This window comes from Crocodylus siamensis, chromosome 1, assembly GCF_052110815.1.
Source record: "Crocodylus siamensis isolate JL-2025a chromosome 1, ASM5211081v1, whole genome shotgun sequence".
Classification (NCBI taxonomy): Eukaryota; Metazoa; Chordata; order Crocodylia; family Crocodylidae; genus Crocodylus; species Crocodylus siamensis.
Window position 1 is genome coordinate 369,163,874 of NC_143395.1, and position 15,935 is coordinate 369,179,808.

The window sequence follows — 15,935 nt, forward strand, 5'->3', positions numbered from 1 at the left end:
AAGGAATGCCTACTTTTCTGCTTTAGGGTTTTCACAAAGCTTTAATGAAGCAGGAGTGCATGCATGCCACAGCCCTTCCCAGGACAGTTGTGCAGCATGCACATGGAGCAGTTTTATGTAGGGATAGCAATGCTCAGTTTAGAAGAAGCACTGTCCCCTCTGGACCCAAACCTGGCAGGTGGGATGGGAGGGGGCAGTCAATCCTAACAGCAGGAAGGGGCAGTGGTGGTCCCCCAAGCCTCAATCCTGGCATGGGAAGGGGTGGCTCCAAGCCCCCAGAAACCAATCTGGGTGGGGAAGAACAGTGCTGGGCCCCTGGGACCCAATTCCAGCAGGAGAGGTGGTGCTGGGCACCCTGGACCTAATCCTGGTGACAGGAGGTAGCACTGGGCTGCCAGGAACCAACTCCCAGCATGCAAGAAGTTGGAGGTGGCAGTTCCAGGCCCCCAGGACTGATCTGGCCTGCAGGGCCACTGTTCTAGACAACTACAGATTAACAGGCTCCAATGGAAATCTGGTACAAATTTGCCTTGGTTAAGGGAATGGTAGGTATGAGGCAAGTCTTTAAAATGCGAAGCTTGGAGGTAAAGGAAGAGGAAAATCGTTAAGGCTCTGATATAAGCAGTCTTTCCAGGAAAACTTGTACGCCTTGGTTTTTTTAGCTGGGCCTAATCTCAACAGCCAGTGGTGCTCACGGAGTTTTCACTCACAAGTACAAGTAACGGGAGCCCAGAACTTCATTCACTTAGAAACTGCTTTCAGTTGTGCCTGAACTAATAGAGGCACTGCAAAAATTCAACCTATAGGGCCCCATTCTGGCATTAGCAGCAGCAGTCCCAGATATTTAGCTAATTTAGAGAATGCAGAGACTTGGCATTGTGAGATAACTGGTATCAGAAGGACTTTCAGGAAGGCCTCTTTACAGCATATTAGTGCAGACAAGACCACCTCACTCCATTTTGGGGGACTCTATTATAGAAACCCCTTGATCTTTATATGCCAGGAACACCAGGCCTAAGTCTGGTTTCTTTCGAGCACATTTTCAAAGGAAAAGAAGACAGCTGCTGACCCTCTGTCCCAGCTTTGTACACGTATGTAGAGCAAGCCCCAATCTTTTTCATGATTGCAGCATTAGTTAAATATTGATAAGAGATGTGAAATGCTTTTGGGTTTCTTTGTGAGAGGCACAAAATGCTTGACACATTAACATGAATGGAAGATTATTGTATCCTTTGATTTAAGATGTGATAACTTCAGTTATTCCAATCAAACATGTCAGATCCAAGGCACGGTTTACTGTGGAACTCCCAAATCAAGCACCATCCTAAGTGCCTATAACCCACTGACAGAATTTAGTTGGTGTTTGTATTCATGTAGTAAGCAATAAAAATAAGTTCATACCAAGTTCATCTCCATCCATTGTAGGGCAGACAGATGTGACCTCAGCATCAGCTAAAAAATTCAGAACAGTCTGTGGGGCTTCAGCTTGCCATTGTTTTCTGTTTTCCAGGAAATTATCTACCACATCAGCATCTAAGGGAAAATGTAGCACAGTGATTTTCAACTGGGGTTCTATGGCACACTGTGAGATCCCCTGAGGGGTTCTGCAGCACCTAGCTAGTGTGTAAGGAGTAAAGCACTCTCCTCCCCGCACCATTAACTCCCCATCCCTGCTGCAAACCAGTGGTGTCTCTAGCTGCTCCTCTGAGAATTGCTGCTGCTACTGCCCTCCAACCTGCAGCACATCTGCGCTGCCAGCTGTCACATTCTGAGCAGCATGCTCTGCTGCAGGCAAACCAGGCTTTTCAGCTCAACTCAACTCAACCCCCGACCTCCCCCGAGTCACAGGGGCCACCCTGGTCCCTTCATGAATGGGCCTAGAGTGGGAAGTGGTGGCAGATGTTGAAAGGAGCAGGGCACAGCTGGGTGAGCTCCTACCCCACCACTCTCCTATGGCACCGGCCTTTTCCCCTTGTACTCGGCCTTGGTGAGGCCGCAGCTGGAGTACTGCGTCCAGTTTTGGGCTCCGCAATTCAAAAAGGATGTGGAGAAGCTTGAGAGAGTCCAGAGGAGAGCCACGCACATGATCAGAGGTCAGGGAAATAGATCTTACGATGACAGGCTGAGAGCCATGGGACTCTTTAGCCTGGAAAAGCGTAGGCTCAGGGGTGATCTGATGGCCACCTATAAATTTATCAAGGGTGACCACCAGGATCTGGGGGAACGTTTGTTCACCAGAGCGCCCCAAGGGATGACGAGGTCGAACGGTCATAAACTCCTGCAAGACCGTTTCAGGCTGGACATAAGGAAATTCGTGGTTTTCTCTGTTTTTCCATGGGAAACAGAAAACCCGGATCCCTGAGCATCACTATCAGGAGCCTGGAGTTCTGCAACAAGCCTGCAACTGCTCTCTCCAACTTTGCAGAACCTGCTTTTAGCTCTCCCCCAGTTGCCTATATCACCATATAAGTAATGGGGGTTAACCTTAGGTCCCTGCTACACAAAGTAAAAAAAGATGAATAATAATTGAATTGCCTTCTAAATAGATTTTAGTGCAATTCTAATGTTAATAATGATATGTCAGAAATCAGAAGCAAGAACTTGTAAAACAGGATCCTACCAAATAAACTGGTTCAAGAAAGGGAGGAAAGTGAATCCAGCAAACTACAGGCCCATCAGCCTGTTAGAAATATTATTATTAGGAATGCATAATGAATATAGAGTGTCATTGAAACTGCACGGTCTGCAGTTTCTGCCTCATATCTGATAAAGGGAAACACTATCAAAAACCCATTGTGCTAAAAAGTAACACTCCCTTCTACTGTATTGACCAATCTGTCAGCCTTTCTATGCTAAATCACACTCCCCTGACAATCCACATGAAGGATACAGACACTGTAATTCAATCAACTAACTCCTTGGGGGGGGGGGGGAGGGGGATTTTCAACCTTTGGTGACCTAGAGGGCTTTCTGGGCATGCGTAATTAGCGGATGCATATAAGCCTACCCGCCCCGCATACTTAAATAGTTAATTATAATGCACATGGGATGTATGACGTGACGTCATTAACATATATGCTTGTATGAACCGGAAAATGTTGTAAGAGTTCCTGTTTCTGCCCATGTGCTCAGGAGAGAGGGTATATAAGCTCCGGTTTGGGGTTTCCTCGGTGGTTCAGAATAATCTGAGATTTTCTGTCTCTGCTCTGACCCTATTTGCAAATACATCTTTGGTGCTGCTAAAAATGTGTGCCTGAGGAATTATTATTCACGAGCTTCCAAAAGAAACGAACCGCGATTTCTGCTTCAATTTTGGCGACCACGAAGGGACCCTTTTGGACGACCCCGAAATCCATCGACAAATCGCCTCCGGCATCATGGGCAGTGCGCACCGAGCCAACTTTTTGGGCTCGCCCCTGGAGTCTGTGACGTGAGTCGGGATAGTCGGGACGTTAAAGGCTCCTGTGCAAATTCTTAGTTTCTGGAATCGCCAGGTACACATTTCGATATTTTGATCGAGATCTCTGGGGTATCTGAGTGAGTATACGAATTCCCTTTGCCCAATTTGGTTCTGGATCCAAAATAAGGGGGGTAAAAGATCGCTGAGAAACGTTTGGCTCAGTGAACCTTCTGTTGTAAGGATCTTTTGGTATTTGGTGTGCCTTGGGCGCACTCTTGTGGGCAAAATGGGTACGGTTAGCTCCCGTGTAGAAAACTCAAATACGCCCTTAAAATACATGTTGTGTCATTTCAATAAGTTCGCAAAGCTGGCCGATTACGGAGTAAAAATGAAAAAAGGTGATATAATTAAGTTTTGTCAACTTGAGTGGCCAACATTTGGGGTCCACTGGACCCTGAAAGGATCCTTAGTGGTAGAAGAAGTGATAGCTATCCATGAAATAGTTATGCAGAACGGGTATTGGAATCAGTTTCCTTATATTGATTGTTGGTTGTGGGTGGTTCAAAATCAGCCACCTTGGATTAAGAATTATTTGGTAAAGTCTCATGTGATGGTTGTTAAAGAAAAGACTCGAGGAGGACCGCCCGTACTCCCTGAGTCTAAGGAGGGGGGGAATTCTGAATTGGCTGAGTATCGGACCCGCGCTCCGGTTGCCCTGTCAGGTAGCGAAGATGAGTCAAACACCTCCTCGGGATCCAGTCCCTCTGCACCACCGCTCCCTCCCTAGGGAAACCACCACCGGCGTATCAATGCATACCTAATGATTCAGAGCGTGAGCCTCAGCCAAGTGCCCCATCTGAATCAGGGAATAAGGGCTATTATTTGCGCAAGCCTGTAGAGTCACAGCCAGTGCTGAACTGTCCAATGCGAGAGGTTATCGGAGAGGGGGGCAATGCAACTTTTGTCTACACCCCATTTAGTACTTCAGATTTATTTAACTGGAAGAATCAGAGCCCCTCTTTTCGTGAAGACCCTGAAAAGATGAGGGACCTGTTTCGATCTATTGGGCAGACTCATCGACCCACTTGGGCTGATGTCCAGATGATGCTCCAGACCCTCCTGACCCCGGAGGAAAGGAGATTAGTGTTGGGGATGGCAGAGCGTATTTCAGCAGCCAGACTTGAGTCAGAGGGAGCTGCTGGTCGTACTCTGCGTGATACCTGCCCTGTTGAGGAGCCGAGATGGGATAATCATACTGCAGGAGGAAGAGAGCTGAGTGCACAGTATCTGGGGATTATAGTGGAAGCAATGGGAAAGGCAGTGCCTTGGGTTACTAACCTGTCTAAGTTGTATGAAGTGAGACAGGGAAGAGAGGAGGATCCCTCAGCTTTCCTTGGGAGGCTGTATGAGGTGTTTCACAGGTTTTTGGACTTAGATCCAAAAGCCCCAGATAATCAACGCATGGTAAATCTTATGTTTATTGGTCAATCTGCTGCTGATATCCGTAAGAAGTTACAGAAAACTGAGGGAGGTGCTGGGAAACCGATTTCAGAGCTGGTGGAAATTGCATATAAGGTATATGGGAATCGTGAGCAAGTACAGGAGCGCAAGGAAGATAAAAAGGCTCAGCAACAGATGGTAGCACTGGCAGCTGCTATAACTAGAGGTAACCCTGGAAAGGCTGGGATACAGAAGGGGAAAGGAGAAAGAGTGGGAGCAGACGTTTGTGCTTACTGCAAAGAGAAAGGACATTGGAAGAGGGAATGCCCAAAACTGAAGGAGAAGAGAGAGAGGGAACCGAGAGGACACCTCATGCGGGCAGAAGAAAAGGGTGAGGACACAGAATGAAGGGGACGGGGATCTAAGACCACTACCTTTCGGGTTGGAGCCCGAGAAGATCCCATGGTAACCATTAGGGTTGGTGGCAAAAACTTTGAAGCCTTGGTGGATACTGGGGCTACATTTTCAATGATTCCAGAAAAACCCCCCTGTGCAGGAACTAGTGAACAGCATGTACTTGTGGAAGGGATTGAGGGAACGCAATCCCGACTCCCTGTTTGTAAACCACTCCTCACCAAAGTGGGGGACCATTTGCTCGAGCATTCCTTTGTATATTCTCCAAGTTGCCAGGTTGCACTCCTTGGGCGGGACTTACTCACAAAATTGCAAGCTGAGATCTTTTTCAGAGACGACCAGATGGTGGTCCAGCTACCTGTCAAGCAAAGCTCGAACTATCAGATGGCTCTCCTGGAGGACCGACGCCCTGCAGTAAGTCCGGAAGATCACATGATTGGAGTAGACCCCTCGGTATGGGCTGATGGAACCCCTGCGCGAGCTAAGTCGGTCTCCCCGGTAAGGATCGTACTCAAGGATGGGGAGGAGCCCGTTCGGGTAAAACAGTACCCACTCAGCCGAGCGGCCAGAGCTGGACTCAAGCCATTAATAGAGAAATACAAGAAGTGCGGATGGCTAGTGGAAGGGTCCTCACCCTATAACACCCCCATTCTTGGAGTGCCGAAGGCAGATGGGGTCTCATACAGACTGGTCCAAGACCTACGAGCAGTAAATAAGAAGGTCCTTTCAGACCATCCTGTAGTCCCGAACCCTCACACGATTTTGACACAAGTACCGGGGGAAGCTGAAATATTTTCAGTGCTAGATTTGAAAGATGCTTTCTTCTCTATTCCCCTTCACCGAGAGAGTCAAAAATTGTTGCTTTTGAATGGGAGGATCCAGATACTTTCCACAAAGCCCAACTTATGTGGACAGTTCTTCCACAAGGATTCATAGCAGCCCCCCATATTTTCGGACTTGCCCTTCAGAAGGACTTGGAGGAGTGGAAGGGATCACACCCCGCAGTGACTCTCCTCCAGTATGTGGATGACCTGCTAGTTGCAAGCCCAAACTTGCAGCTCTGCGAGGAAGCCACCAGGTCACTGCTAAACACTCTGGGGGAAAAAGGATATAAAGTCTCTAGAGAGAAAGCCCAAATATGTCAGCCTGAAGTCACATTTTTGGGATATAAGCTCTCAAGAGGAGTCAGGGCCCTGAGTGCAGCTCGCATACAGGCAATCCAAGGTCTAACCGCACCTAAGTCACCCAGGGAGTTGCGGGCATTCCTAGGGCTAACTGGGTTCTGTCGACTATGGATACCAGATTATGGTGGAAAGGCTAGACCACTGTATGACTCACTGACTAAGGAAAGTCTCACTAAATGGAAATGGAATAAAGAAATGCAGCATGCCTTTGATCTGCTGAAGGCAGCACTAATTCAGCCCCCTGCCCTGGCCATCCCAAACAGTAAAAAGCCATATCGACTGTATGTTCATGAAAATCGAGGGGTTGCATCAGGGGTGCTGACACAGCCATCAGGCCCGACCTGGAGACCCGTGGGATATTACTCAAAGATTCTAGATCCAGTTGCACTCAGGTGGCCAGCCTGTCTTCAGGCTGTGGCAGCCACAGCAGTGGTTGTTGAAGAAGCCCAGAAGATAGTCATGGGTGCGGATATGGAAATACTCACCCCTCATGGAGTTCCCCAGATCCTAGGGACTGAGGGAGGAAAGTTTCTTAACCCCTCCAGACAATCACGGTATGAGATATTTTTGCTCTCTAATCCAGGACTTACTTTCAAACATACTACAGCCTTAAACCCTGCAACCTTGCTGCCAGAGCCAGGGAAACCGACGCATGACTGCCTTGAGGTCCTGAATCAAACCACACAGGTGCGGCCTGATCTTGCTGAGGATCCAATTGAAGACCCAGATGCTGAATACTTCGTAGACGGCTCCAGCTCTGTCATCGATGGAAAAAGACGAACAGGATGTGCAGTGGTAACCTTGGATAAGGTAGTATGGAGGGAGTCATTGCCGAGCTCATGGTCGGCACAGGCCGCGGAACTCACTGCGCTCACCCGAGCATTACAGCTGGGGACGGACCAGCAGGTTAATATATACACTGACTCTCGTTATGCTTTTTCTACAGTCCATGCGCACGGACTATTGTGGAAAGAAAGGGGTTTCATTATGGCTTCTGGGAATAAAACTGCTAATGGCCCCCAGATTATCAAGCTACTAGAGGCACTCCACCAGCCTAAAGAGGTAGCAGTCATTCATGTGCGGGCCCATGGGAAGGCTGCTGAGGAAAAGCATAAGCTTGGAAATGCAAAGGCTGATGCAGCAGCAAAAGAAGCCGCATTTATTGGGGGAGAAGCGGAGGAGGTATCCAGGCAGGCCATGTCCCATGCCATATGGCCATACGTCCAGGATTTAGTCCCGCAGTATTCCCCTGAAGAAGATAAGTTTGCACAGAAAGCTTGTGCAGGAAAGAACTCCCAGGGGTGGTGGATAGTATCGGGAGGAAAGGTCATGATACCCAGGCCATTGCTTCGGAAGGTGCTGCAACAGCTCCATGCAAGAACCCATATGGGAGGCTTGGCTATGGGTGATCTAGTGATTCGCCAAGCAGTAGCCCCAGGGCTATATGTAGAAGCTCAGCGCATTGCTACCAAGTGCATCACATGCCAGAAAGTAAACCCTCGAAGGAAACCCCCTGTGCCAATGGGAGGTAGACCCTGGGCAGCGTACCCTGGACAGGCATGGCAGATTGATTTTGCCGAGCTCCCACGGTCCGGACATCACGGGTTTTTACTTGTCATGGTAGACCAGCTCTCTGGTTGGGTCGAGGCCTGGCCCACCAGGACTGCCACTGCGGCTACAGTAGTGAAGTAGTTGTTACAGGAGATCATTCCCCAGTATTCCCTGCCTGAGTCCATCGAGTCGGATCAAGGACAACACTTTGTGGGAAAAGTGGTTCAAGAAGTCGCGCAAACTCTCAAGATCACTTGGAAACTACACACACCATGGAGACCGCAGAGTTCAGGACAAGTGGAACGCATGAATAGGACTTTGAAGACTCTGCTCACCAAAATCTGTATTGAAACGCGCCTTAAGTGGCCTCAAGCATTGCCGCTAGCTCTTACTTGCATTCGAAACACTCCCCGACGGGGCCTCAAATTGACCCCATATGAAATTATGTTTGGCAAACCACCTCCAGTCTTACCCCCTGGGATGCGAGAAAATGTAACTTTTGAGTTAGGTAATAGTGAGCTTCATATGTATGTTATTGCTTTGCAGTCTGTCTTGTCTTTTCTTCACAGGTATGCAGCCTCCTTTCAGCGTCTGCCTTTAGACGTACCGGTACATGACTTCTCCCCGGGAGACTGGGTCTTGGTGCAGCGGTGGAAAAAGGAACCTTTGACTGAGAGGTGGAGTGGCCCTTTCCAGGTACTTCTAACAACCCACACCGCTGTAAAGGTTGCTGGCCATTACTGTTGGATACACCATACCCGTGTGAAACGACATCCACGAGCGTCAGAGGACATCAACTCCCAAGACGAGCTCACTCCGGAAGCTGAGTCGTCTTCGGAACAAGAAGCCAGCAAGTGGAGCTGTGAACCTACTGGTGATCTCCAAGTGCGCCTGAGACGGCTTAATCAAAGTTCAGAAAATCAGACAAGAAAGTAAAAAGGGAAACATTTAGGCTGTATTTGATCTCATGAAAGGGGAAAATATGGTGGGAATCTTAATATGCCTTGTTGTTATCTGTATAGTGAAAGAAGCAGAATTGAGCAGCCTTAATCGCCGGCTTATACCCCCGCTTTCCCCAATTGCTCCCCCAGGGACAAATTTGTATCTTGACATGATGGAAAGAATTGCAGGTACTTTTAATCTTACCAACTGCTGGGCCTGTGGGGGGCTCCAAGAGGCCGGAGGCCTTGGAGGGCTTTTCCTTTGGCCCCAAAGTGGCTAGTGAGTAGTAAGGCAGATGTTAAGAGTACTAGTCAAGAATGGGATGAGAACCGCAGCTGGGAGCTTTCCCAAGTGGCATTGGGAGAGTATTGCATCAGTAATACTGGTACAGAAAAAAGTTTGGGACACAGCAGTTGCATATGGACTTTAAAAGTAAGATGGATGAACCTTACAAAATTAGAACAGCTTTATTATCCTAACAGCTCAGGGTATAATCAGCTAGTGTGGCAGCATCCTAATGGAACAATTGTATGGTTTAATAAGTATTGGAGTGCCACAAATCAAAGTAATGATCGGACAGATTGTACAGACTAGAATCAGGATGGGCTATGGGAATGTTCCATGAAAAAAGGCCTCACAGCCACTGGTCCTTTGGGTCCAGAAGGAGGCTTGGGGTTTCCCGAGATGCTCTATGGTTGGGCCCCTCCAAATGCCACTAATAGAGAAAATAGAGCCTTAAGAGGATACTATTGGATTTGCGGACGATGGGCGTATACAATACTACCACAAGGGTGGACAGGAACTTGCTATATTGGAGTAATTGTACCAGCTTTCTTTTTGCTACCGTCTGAGGTTGGAAATAAGCTGGGAGTCTCTTTGTATGATGATTGGAAAAGGGCCAAGAGAAGCACTGATGTAAGTTTGACACAGGGTGGCTCCCAAAAGTGGAAGGAGGATGAGTGGCCTCCTCAAAGGATTATTGAGTATTATGGACCAGCTACATGGGCTAATGGTGGGAGTTGGGGATACCGGACACCAATATACATGCTAAATAGAATCATCCGGTTGCAGGCAGTCTTGGAAATAATTACTAACCAGACTGCCACTGCTCTCGAGTTACTGGCCCGACAGAGTTCTCAGATGAGAGCAGCCATATACCAAAATCGAATGGCCTTAGACTATTTACTCGCAGAGGATGGCGGAGTCTGCGGAAAGTTCAACCTTTCTAATTGTTGCCTCCAAATAGATGATAACGGGAAAGTAGTCTTAGAGATGGCCAAAGAGATCAGGAAAATAGCCCATGTACCAATACAAACGTGGGAAAACACATGGGATAAAGACTGGTGGTTTAAATTATTTGGAGGACTCTGGTGGAGAAAAGTAGGGTTTATGCTTTTGTGTGCTCTGACTGGTTTAATTTTTATCCCTTGCCTTATTCCTTGTTTCACTAGATTGATAACCACCACAGTAGAAGGAATGCAAGTTGCAACAGTCCCCCTTAAAGCACAGATTGCAGCAAAAGTCATGGTCCTCAGAAAAATTCCTCGTAATTATCTTGATTTGCCTAAATAACAGTGAGGAGCAGAAAGCATCTTGAGGGGGGATATTGTTAGAAATATTATTATTAGGAATGCATAATGAATATAGAGTGTCACTGAAACTGCACGGTCTGCAGTTTCTGCCTCATATCTGATAAAGGGAAACACTATCAAAAACCCATTGTGCTAAAAAGTAACACTCCCTTCTACTGTATTGACCAATCTGTCAGCCTTTCTATGCTAAATCACACTCCCCTGACAATCCACATGAAGGATACAGACACTGTAATTCAATCAACTAACTCCTTGGGGGGGGGGAAGGAAGGGGGATTTTCAACCTTTGGTGACCTAGAGGGCTTTCTGGGCATGCGTAATTAGCTGATGCATATAAGCCTACCCACCCCGCATACTTAAATAGTTAATTATAATGCACATGGGATGTATGACGTGACGTCATTAACATATATGCTTGTATGAACCGGAAAATGTTGTAAGAGTTCCTGTTTCTGCCCATGTGCTCAGGAGAGAGGGTATATAAGCTCCGGTTTGGGGTTTCCTCGGTGGTTCAGAGTAATCTGAGATTTTCTGTCTCTGCCCTGACCCTATTTGCACATACATCTTTGGTGCTGCTAAAAATGTGTGCCTGAGGAATTATTATTCGCGAGCCTGACCTCTATCCTGGGCAAGGTCTTAGAAATTATTAAAGAGACCATTCATAACAGACTGGCCAATGGCAATATTCTGAGGGATAGCCAGCACAGGTTTGTTGTGGGTAGGTCTTGTCTGACCAGTCTTATTTCCTTTTACAACCAGGAGCCCTATCACCTGGATAAGGGAGGGGAGATTGATTTCACATATCCTGACTTCAAAAAAGCCTTCAATCTGGTATCCCAAGATCACCTCTTGGCAAAACTTACCAACTGCACCCTTGGGGCCACCATGATCCACTGGCTAGGGAACTGGCTCTATGGTCGAACCCAGAGGGTGGTGGTTGATGGAAGACAATCGTCATGTTGCCCTGTGACCACTGGGGTCCCCCAAGGCTCTGTTCTTGGACCTATATTGTTGATTAATGATGTGGACACTGGAGTCAGAAGCAGACTGACCACGTTTGCTGACAATACCAAACTCTGGGGTAAAGCATCCACACCTGAGGACAGGAGGGCAATCCAGGCTGACCTCAACAGGCTCAGCAAATGGGCGGACAAGAACCTTTATGGTGTTCAATGCCGAAAAATGCAAGGTTCTCCACCTTGGGAAGAAAAGCCTGCAGCATCCTTATAGGCTCACTAGCACTACAGATGAAAGGGACTTAGGGATCACGATTGACCACAAGATGAATATGAGCCTTCAATGTGATGCTGCAGCTAGTAAAGTGAGCAAAACGCTGGCTTCCATCCATAGATGCTTCTCAAGCAAATCCCGAGACGTAATTCTCCCCTTGTACTCAGCCTTGGTGAGGCCGCAAGTGGAGTACTGCATCCAGTTTTGGGCTCCACAATTAAAAAAAGGATGTGGAGAAGCTTGAGAGAGTCCAGAGAATAGCCACGTGCATGATAAGGGGTCAGGAAAACAGACCTTACGATGATAGGATGAGAGCTATGGGACTCTTTAGCCTGGAAAAGTGTAGGCTCAGGGGTGATCTGGTGGCCACCTATAAGTTTATCAGGGATGTTCACCAGTACCTGGGGGAACAATTGTTCACCAGAGCACCCCAAGGGATGACAAAGTCAAACAGTTATAAACTCCTGCAAGACCATTTCAGGCTGGACATAAGGAAGAATTTCTTTACTGTCCGAGCCCTCAAGGTCTGGAATAGCCTGCCATCAGAGGTGGTTCAAGCACCTACATCGAACACCTTCAAGAGAAATCTGGATGCTTATCTTGCTGGGATCCTATGACCCCAGCTGACTTCCTGCCCGTCGCGCAGGGGGCTGGACTCGATGATCTTCCGGGTCCCTTCCAGCCCTGATGTCTATGAAATCTATGAAATGGTAGCAGTCACTGACTGAACATAGTACAGGTTTCCTTCACTTTATGCTGTACATGTGTTCCTGGAAAAAGGTGCATAACTCGAATTTGCGTAAAGGGAACCCACTTTACAATGTAATGAATAGGGATACGTTCCAAGACCTTGACTGTACTAACCCTCAGGCCCATTTCTACCACTTTTATAAGACAAATTTGGTACTCAGCAGCAGCAGACAGTACACACAACCACAGGGCACTATCACAATGAGGATGGCAACGATAGAAACGTGTCGCGGACAATGAGCGAGGAGCACAGATCCACACAGGAGACTGTATTTTGGTGTGCATCACTCATACAATGCACCTCACAAAGCAACTGACTGCAGGCTTCCATCACACCGATTGCATAAGAGTGAATTTACCTCGCATATAAAAAAAATGTTGGTATAAAAAGCGTCATTGCATAAGAGTGAATTCACACATACAGAACCCGCATAAAGCAAGGGAAACCTGTATGTTCAAATTAAGATACTCACTTGATCCAACCTGCACTATAAAATACCTGTTTCCTGACAACATAGTTCTTCCAAAGCTCTGTCTGTGTGCTCTTCATACACATTCACCAGTTTCTCCTTAGGATTCTCACTGTCATCAAAAGTTAGAGTCTCATTAAGTTTATCTGGTTCCTAAAACAAAATGGAGTTTACTAAGAATCAGAACAGAAACATTTAATCACTTCCATTTTTTTTCTCATTCAGAATGTAACAAATGTTACAGCAGGAGTTGCAGAACATACTTTGTTATTGGTATAACATTGGTTTTCATAGAGCTTTGCAGACATGTAAAAAGACTAGCTGGTGGATGGCTCACTAATAAATGAAGAGACATGTTTTGGACAGAAGTTTTCCTTTGAGATTTGAGGATTTTTAAAGTACAGATATCCATAACCTCCTAAATTAATAGATATTGATCATAACTACATCTTGACTTTATGGCTATAAAAGTTCAAGTTCTAACAAATGAAAACCCTATGCTGTCTAAAGGATCATTTAATTTCTTCCAAACATAGCGCACCTGATTTATTCCTTTTTTGTGCTGGCGAGCTTTCATTGTAATAAAAATGGAGCCACTCAGGTAGCAAACTGGAGCAATGAAGTAATGAATGACTTGGGCCCATCTTTTAAATATTATTTTTCTTGAATTTATTTCAATAAAACGATGAAGAATGATTATTGTTCTCCTCTACATTTGTTCACAGGCCAGCTCAACCCTCCACCAAAAAGGATATGTTTTTTTTTGCATTCTGAGCAATTTTATACCAGAGTTTTAGGAAAAAAGTATCAAGTACCTGAACTAGGGAACAGTAGGATGTCTTGTCCAAATGACTTAACTCCTAGGTTGGTGAACATGAGCTGTCTGAACCACAAAATGTATGGTAGCTCTGGTACAGACCCCACCAAAGCTATGTAAGACAGTCCTGAGTACATCCCTAATTCTGCAAAGCTGTATAGGCTTCATTCTTTTACCAGGTCTAATGATCTCTGTTCCAGTTAAGCTCGCGAAGGCTGCAAGAGTCTGGGCCATGGCAGTGCATAGTGCGAAAATAAAATGAATCAAGACAGACCAATCAGGATCAGGTCCTGGAGCTTGTGCAGTTCACTTCTATAAATTCAGTCTAACTAGATGGGCTCTTGGTCCCACTGCTCCGCCTTGATTCTGCATAAATTATAATCTCTGAACATAACTGACGCCCTGTGGGGGGGTCTCTCTCTACAGAGATTATAAATATGAAAGGGACTGAGTTTATAAACTGATAGGAATTTTTCTGATAAGGAGTTTTTATATAATTTTTTTCAGAAATGCAGTGCACTTTTGAAGTCCATGGAACAACCACAGATTCATGTCTATTGTAATAACTCCAGGAATGACCATTAATATTTTCCACTAACTCTCAAAGGTACCTTTAATAAAGTCATTTACAAGCCAAGTGTGTAGTTTATAAACAAATCCACTGTTTAGATATGTTCCCAAAAAACTTTTACAGAAGTGATATAACTTCCACTTTAACTGTTTCTTATCTCATGGGAGCATCGTACATTACCATCAAACTTCTCGCTTAGAATCTTATTCAGGTAGAAAATTATACAGTATCGGGTAGAATGGACTTATTCTAACAACAGAGGAAATGAGACAGGAATAGAAGCCTAATTACAACTTAAATCGTGGAGCTGCTATCATGTCTTCAGTCTACTGAAGTAAAAGTATTTTAAAGTTACTACAACATACCTCTTCTTGCATGGTGTCTTCCTCAGGAACACATGCGTCTAAATTAATTTCAAACTTTACTCCTCCCTAAGAAAAGAATATTCACAGACTCTACTAAAATACTTTATCAAAATATATGTACCTTAAAAAGGACTGCAAGTATGTGAACATAAACAAATTCTGACTGCTTCCCTGTAGCAGCTGCTGCCTGACACCAGAAATAATGACAGCAGAGCAGCCTAGTATAGACAAGGCCTAAGAGCAGATGTTATCACTGTTTAAGGACAGTGGTTTCCAAAGTTTCACCCCTCAAGGAACATTTCCAAGGTGCAACCCTGACTAGGGCCAGGATCACAGAGCAGGATCACAGGGCAGTGATAGTGTGGGACCAGAGCTAGGGTAGAGCCATGATCCACTACCCACATGTCCGTATAACGGGCATCGGTTCTGCAGGCAGGGGCATGCTGGGAACAGACTGGGGCTCTGCCCCAGGACTTGGCCCTGTGCTGTCAGTGTCCTGTGATCTCAGCCCGAACCCTGCCTATCCCATTCCCAGACACTGCTCCCCACCCGCCCACAGCCCCATCCTATATGCCCAGCAGAGCATGCCCTGCTCACCCATACCCTGGGTCATCTCCATGGAGAGCCATTAAGGGAGTTTTTATGAGTTGTTGCAGGCCAGGGAGGCAGAGGGGTACTGATCCAGCCTGCAACAGCTCACCAACACTCCCTAAGTAGCCCCCCAGCCCAAATAATTACCCACCCCGTAATAGAACCATTTGAAGCAAACGGGAAAATGATAAAGGGAAAGAATGTTAGAGAATGACCTCAGTTACCTTCGTTTTATGCTTCTTTTCCAGGACTCTTCTCTCTTGCCAGTTCTGTAGTCTGATTTGTTTCAAGTTTTGTTCAAGGTCCTTTATGAGAAAAAACAACACATTGTATACTAAATTCAAGAAGCATAAGTATACAACCACTCCTTAGAACCAGACTAGATATAATATATCTATAAAATGTCTGGCTTATAGAGAAAATACGGTCGTTAACTTCCTACAAGCACATTTCTGTGGAAATATTTCACTCATTGCCTCGCTGGTAATTAGAACTGAACAGCAAAGTAAGTGACAATGCTGGCTAACTTGGCAAAATAAATTAGGAGCCTTTCCAAAGACTGCAAAAGGCTGATTTTTCAAACTGCTAAGCTTTGGTAGATTACTCACAACAAACCAA

The 15,935-nt window shown here is 46.1% G+C and overlaps 1 protein-coding gene across 1 annotated transcript in view; it reads right to left on the minus strand.

Annotated features, from left to right (window-relative positions):
- Window positions 1-15,935, minus strand: part of NEK5 (NIMA related kinase 5) — a 58,003-nt gene that overhangs the window by 10,727 nt on the left and 31,341 nt on the right. The window contains exons 16-19 of the mRNA XM_090026789.1: window positions 15,542-15,622; window positions 14,727-14,792; window positions 13,003-13,126; window positions 1,402-1,533 (exon numbers count right to left, since the gene is read on the minus strand). Coding sequence (XP_089882915.1) covers window positions 1,402-1,533; window positions 13,003-13,126; window positions 14,727-14,792; window positions 15,542-15,622 — 403 coding nt within the window. The remainder of the gene's footprint in view (window positions 1-1,401; window positions 1,534-13,002; window positions 13,127-14,726; window positions 14,793-15,541; window positions 15,623-15,935) is intronic.